The following is a 6,590-nucleotide window of genomic DNA, read 5'->3' on the forward strand; positions in this document are numbered from 1 at the left end:
TGCTTAACTTAAATCGTTTGGATAAAACTTCGCAAATAACTCCTATCAATAGATTTTTTTTTTCCCCATCCACTCCTTTGAATAAGGTTAAACAAATTAAGCATCGATGCCACTGCATGATGTTGTATCTTTATAATCGGTTGTACAAATAGCATTTTGGAGATTCACTTGTTCATACATTATTAAATAGTACTCCCTCTGTCCCGATTTGTTTGTCTATTTTCACTATTTGGGGCCTCTTACAAAATTGTCTATATGTTTCAATTTATAATATTTTTTATATGTAATATAGATCTTGTTTGATAAATCTCAATTAGATATAAAATATGATGTTTTCAAAATTATATAAAATATTATAGATTGTGAGATATAGACAATTTTTTAAAAGACACGTATGTCAAAAATTGAACAAATAAACTGGGACGGATGGAGTACTTCTGTACAACCTCTTCAGTACAATCAAGAATGCCACGTTGACATTTTAATTTTGGGAATTGATTTTCACAGTACACTTTCTTTTTTGTCTTTATCCATTGTAAATTCATGTGGATAAAAATATATAAAAGAGTCTGTCTATCCCTATCGCTCTGTTTCACCACTTCCTCTATCGTAGAGTTCAATCTCACCATCCGTCTCGACAATCAATGGTCTGGATTTTAAAAAACTCTCTCATGGAAGAGTTAAACTCTTTCTTGGAAGAGTTCTTTTGAAAAATTCGGACCGTTCAAAGTACTTTTGAACAGTGAGATTGAAAGCAATGGGGGTAGAATTTTTGAAAACAAAAAATAGAATGTGGATGATTAAAAGGAAAGTGTGTATGCAAGAGTTATTCGATCATTGGCAATAAAGTACCGTGCCATATATAAGAGGATAAAAAACGAACGTCAGCATGACATTGGTTGATTGGAATCGAGTCATGCATGCTATTCAACATTTTTTTCTCCACCGCGTGATAAAAGTTAATTCGTTCAGCTTATCCTTGAGAATAATTGAGTACTCGCTATAATTTTAATGGCTTTGGGTAAGGGTCTTTTAAAGAAAGGAATGGAAGTGTTAGATACGAAAGCTCCTTTAAGCGGTCTTAAAGGTAGAATTGAAACGTTTGAAGATGACCAAAGCATATACATTGAAGAGATTAGCAATTATAGCGAGAACTCGATTAGTGCACTACTGGATGCTAATTAGTGCACTAGTAGCATAGATTAATCTGGAACTGTGTTCGTTAATTTTGGGTCTCAAATTGTTGGAAACTCAATTCGGTTATGTATTTGAGAACACCAAGAGTACGTGAAACTACTTTTTGTTTTTTTTCTGAGTAAAAGTCAATAATTTTAATTAGCGTGGTTTGAACCACATTCAAATAAACGGGATTACATAGTGTCTATCACTAAGCTACTATTCCACTTGCCACTTGCAATTAAGTTACGACTACCAATTCAATTAGTGAGAGAGAAAGAGGGGGCCAAAGAATGGAGTAATTATTTAGTAGTCTCGGAACACAGTTACATTGTGCTCTGAATTACTTCAGCATCACCCATTTACTTGGGCTAGAAATACATAGCCAGGGACTCCACTTCAAAATGTGGTGCTAGAGTACCACATCGCAGGGCTCCGAGAGCACTGAATAATTAGACCAAAGGATGAAAGAGGAGGAGCTGGTGCAAAAAAGTAGTGAAATTGGTGTGGAGAGAGAGAGAGAGAGAGAGAGAGAGGAAGAAGAAGCAGCAGCAGCAGCATTATTGATCCGAATCGAAGGAAGACCAAATTCCAGATAAACAATCACACTGGCGTGTGAAGCGCACTTGTTTATCGTTTCTAATTACTAGCTCTACCCCAACAATAGCAATCAAACAAAAAAAAAAACCCACAAAAGACAAATAAAAGCCCTTGACAAATTGAAGAAGGCCCATTGGGGGTGGGTTCCCCAATTAACTGGGCAGATTAATTGTTGCTATGGATTATTGTGAGACACAAGTGAGTTTTGGGAAAGTTGGTTCAAAATGGCAGGATTGTTCTCAATAGGTGAAGGAAGAGAAACAAGCAGCAGCAGGAATACAAACAACCACCTATTAGATATTCAGCAACATAATCAACAAAGCAGCAGCAGTGGCCACACCACCACCAACTTCCTATCCTTAGCGGCAGCAGCAGCAGCAAACGAAATCAGTCACCATGATCAGACCTGGTTCTCGTACAGATCAAATGATCATCATCATCATCACACACATGATCACAACTCCTATAGGGGTTTTGAGCTGTGGCAAGAACCAGCTGTACCCCCACAACAACAACAACAACACCACCCATTACCATTTCAAGACCTTTATTCATCGGCGGCAGGGGGCCTAGCCATGGTGCCCAGCCGGAACTCGTTTAACATATTTGAGGAGGATGATACTTCTTCGATGATGATGATGATGAGATCTGGTGCTGGGTTTATGATGATGAATAGTAGTTGTGGTACTGGGGTTGGAGGAGGAGGAGTAAGCTGCCAAGACTGTGGGAACCAAGCAAAGAAGGACTGCCAATACAAGAGGTGCAGGACTTGTTGCAAGAGCCGAGGGTTTCATTGCCAAACTCATGTCAAGAGCACTTGGGTTCCTGCTGCTAAAAGGCGTGAGAAACTACTACTACTTCAACAACAGCAGCAACATGAACAAGAACAAAAACAGCAACAGCAACAGCATCATAGAGAGCATGATCCCAAAGGGCATAGAGATAGTACTAATATTCCAACAAAGGGTGGTGGTCGAACTGGTTCCTCCTCCCTCGTTTGCACTCGTTTACCCACAAGTACTAACCCCACAGGTACACTACACTACTACTTCTGCATATTACTATATGTCTATATATCTAAGATTCTTCTGCTCTAATTGTGTAGACACTTCATTTCTAGCTGGACAACTATAAATACCCAAAGACGTTAGATACATTAATCTAGAACAATAACAAAGACGTTAGAAACAATCTAGAACAATAACAACAAATTAAAGATTAAGATTAGGTATCCTTTATCGAGTTCTAATGATAAAATTTTGTTGCCGATCAAAAAAAATTACAATTAGACTAAAATAAAGAAAAGAGATTGAAAAAGATCATTTCCCGAAAATTCCTGGTTGGTCGACTTATATATACCTCTCCTCAATGAATATTTTATTTCTATTGTTCAATCAATCCTTAAATGATAGGAGTCATAATTTGAATGAAAATTCTTCTTGTCCATTTCAATTCTATCCATGTGGAGAAGGAGGAGGAAGAGCTTGCTTTAATTGAAGTAGGGGCGGTAAAGAAATTCGCAACTTTGCAAAGATGCAAATGGAGTTGAATACCCTAGACTCTTGTACGTGTCTTAATTTTATCTAATGTTCCTGGTTTACCAAAAAAAAAAAAGTAGGAGCGGTAAAGAAATTCTGAGGTTCATGCCACGGCAATCTATATATATGGAAGGACGTATAGTTTTCTTGATGCACTCCTGTTGAGAAAGAAGAAGAGAGATCTTCTTTTCAACAGAAAATTCTGGTCACATAGATCTACTATTTCGCCGAAATTCGTTGGCTGAACTTTAATATACCTCCGAATACCTTTGTGTTACTAGCTAAGAGGGCTGCAATTGCTATGACAAAATTGGGAAAATAGCTTTTTTTTAATTGACGATTATAAAAAAAAAATATCAGAGAATGTTACAAAATTGATATTAACTGCATTCAATATAAGTTCAAGACACATAAGTGCTCGAATCATATATTTAATATAAGTTTAAGACACAGAGACTCAAACCATATTTCAACTCGTGATCAGAGACGGAGGGAGGTGTGGGCATATGGGGGCCAAGGCCCCCGCGCGGTTTCGGGTTTTTTTTTTTTTTTTAAATATTAATGTTTTATTTTTGGTTTTTTGTTTGGTGAGAACATCTAGGTATTGTATTTTGTATTGGATATTATTTAGACATAAAAATGTGTTTGTTTTTTGTCCCAAAATCCAATTTCTCTCTCTGTGCACGGTCTTCCATAAGTTTTTCCTTCAATTATTAATCTCATTTCTTTTTCTATCTCTCTCTACTTACTACCCAAAAAAACCTCCCTCAAAATTTAAACCAAACAAACTATTAGATTCCCGAACCTTCAAATTTCAAAATCGTGTTTATAGGTTGGCCCCCGTGTTTACAAGATCTTGGTTCCGTCCCTGCTCGTGATCAATCTATATATGTATTGACCGCATCTTAAAGTGGTTCCTGTTTGCTACAAAAAAATAATAATAATAAATAGGGCTGGAGGCAGTGGGAAATTTTCCGGCAGAAGTGAAGTCAACAGCAATTTTTCGATGTGTTCGTGTGAGCTCCATGGGCGATGATGAAATTGATATTGAGGGTACTCATGATCAGGACCAGTACGCATATCAGACGGCTGTGAGCATAGGAGGCCATTTATTCAAGGGAGTGGTCTATGATCAAGGCCCTGCTCATCATCATCATCATAGCCACCATTGCGATCATGTGACCGGTGCCGAAACCTCTTCCAGTACTGGGCTGCTTAATCTCATTACTGCAGCCATGACCACCAATACCACCTCCACCGCCACCGATGCTGTGGGTGGTGGTTCTCCAGCCCCAGCATTTTTTGACCCGTCACTGAACTACCCAGCTCCCCTTAACACTTTCATGTCCTCCGACACTGAATTTTTCCGGCACCAAAGATCTTAATATCACATATGTACTCTCTCTCTCTCTCTCTCTCTCTCTCTCTCTCCTGTGTTACAAATAAAGATACGTGTTTTTTTTTTTTTATCAGAAATAAAGATACGTGTTATCTCTTGTCTTTCGAAATTAGAAGACGAAGAGGTAAGAGAGATATAAATTGCCTAGCCTTTATCATTAGCTCTATTGTTCCTCTCTTTGATGCATGCAGTATATTGATTATCCTGTTTGTACCATATTTTTTACAACAAATGTTCTAGAAATTAATAGTACTCCCTCCGTCCCAAAATGATTGTTCGGTCCGCAAAACAGAGTGATAATTCAAACTTTTTTTACAAATTAAAAATACTCATTGATATCTAGTAAGTTGTTAAAAAACTTTTGATTTTTTCTTGCAAAAATTGTATTATTTTTAACACCTCGTTTTGCGGACCGGATAAACATTTTGGGACGGAGGGAGTAGTAAATAAAATGACCAAATGGAAACTAATTTTTGGTTTACAGTTCGAATTTCGATGAAAACTTGAATTATGCATTTATGCTGTAGGCCCTTATGGGTTGTTAAGTGCTCGTTTTAATTTACTCTTATCTAGCAAATGTTTTGATTGATCACATATCGCATTGCTTTGTCTTCTGGTTGGCATCTCGATTGAAATAATTTCAATGCGCTTTGTGGTTACTTTTCAACCTTGAACTAATTAAGCTGCTTTAATTAATGGGGAAATTTTAACGAGAAATAAGTACTTATTTTCAAAATCTAGGAAGTTGAAGAGATTTTTAGAAAAAGTACAATATTTACCAGAGTTCGTCGGGCGATTTATGTGTACAAAAACTAAAGTTGATTGGATGAGAGAAACTTAATCATGGAGGAGCCGTGAATAAGCTGTTCATGAAAAACGCGCAATCTCACCCATCCACTTCGGCAATCAACGGTTCAGATATATTTTTAATCTTTGACTGGCAATAAATCTCTCTTACCGTTAATAGTTTGTCTTTAATTTGAATTGTCCAAAACGGCCGAGATTGGCCTCCGTAAACTTTATTTAGGGAACCTCCATAATAAAGAATTTCTCTGATCGGATATGCTGCATATGCATATAACTATAAGGGTAAATTATAGTTAACCCCCTCTAACTATGCCTCGCAAACACTTTACCCCCTATAACTAATTTTTTTTGGCACTTAACCTCCTCTAAATAATGAAAATGCAAAACCAACTAACTTCCTTAACGGAGAGTATGGAAGTTACTGTTTTGCCCTCTATTGAAAATGGCACGAATCCGATCTGCAGCTCCACACACGAGCACGATCAGCGGCTCTATTACTCCAGCACGAACACGATATGCAGCTCCTGAACGATTGCTCCGTCGTTGATCGGCGACAGCTCCGATAGCAGCCATCACGGTACCTCTCTCTCTCTCTCTCAGTTCACCACAATCATCGCAACCCAAACATGTCATCTTCTCCCTCCTCATTCCGCATTTTTGCCTTTTTAAGTAACCACGAAAGATTGAAAAAAGAAATCAAAATAAAGCACCCGCAAACAGAGAGAGATCAATCGCCTTTGCTGCTGCGTCGACGGCCGTTCGACTCAGACCGAAAAGGGGCAAAAATGGAAGGACGTCCCTTAGCTCATCATCTTCCACAACCCCAAAAGCATCTCTGAGCCCCTACAACTCAGAAGCCCAGTCTGACCCATGAAGAGCAAGTTCCGGTCAGACTCTGTTGGTAGTTGCCATGTATTGTTGTTTGGATTACCAAATATGTTATTTGTTTGATTGATGTATTCGTATTGTACATAATTTCGGATTTTGGACTCCAAATACGAGAAAGTAAACTACATGCGCATTTGACCGTCTCGGCAACAGCAGGAGGAGTGGTTGCAACGATTGTGGTG

At 38.0% G+C, this 6,590-nt stretch overlaps 1 protein-coding gene across 1 annotated transcript; it reads left to right on the top strand.

The window, feature by feature from the left end:
- The first annotated feature begins 1,685 nt into the window (after positions 1-1,685).
- Positions 1,686-4,853, top strand: LOC131303898 (protein EXPRESSION OF TERPENOIDS 1-like). The gene is made up of 2 exons (XM_058330962.1): positions 1,686-2,808; positions 4,266-4,853. The coding sequence occupies exons 1-2, from the start codon at positions 2,001-2,003 to the stop codon at positions 4,697-4,699; spliced, it is 1,242 nt and encodes a 413-aa protein (XP_058186945.1). The 5' UTR covers positions 1,686-2,000; the 3' UTR covers positions 4,700-4,853.
- Positions 4,854-6,590: the final 1,737 nt, after the last annotated feature.

This window comes from Rhododendron vialii, chromosome 10a (assembly GCF_030253575.1).
Source record: "Rhododendron vialii isolate Sample 1 chromosome 10a, ASM3025357v1".
Classification (NCBI taxonomy): domain Eukaryota; kingdom Viridiplantae; phylum Streptophyta; class Magnoliopsida; order Ericales; family Ericaceae; genus Rhododendron; species Rhododendron vialii.

Excerpts from the sequence above, each read along its gene's own strand:
- LOC131303898 (XM_058330962.1), top strand. The coding sequence starts at position 2,001 with ATGGCAGGATTGTTCTCAATAGGTGAAGGAAGAGAAACAAGCAGCAGC. Across the intron at positions 2,809-4,265 it reads CACAAGTACTAACCCCACAG|GGCTGGAGGCAGTGGGAAAT; the intron begins GTACACTACACT and ends AATAATAAATAG.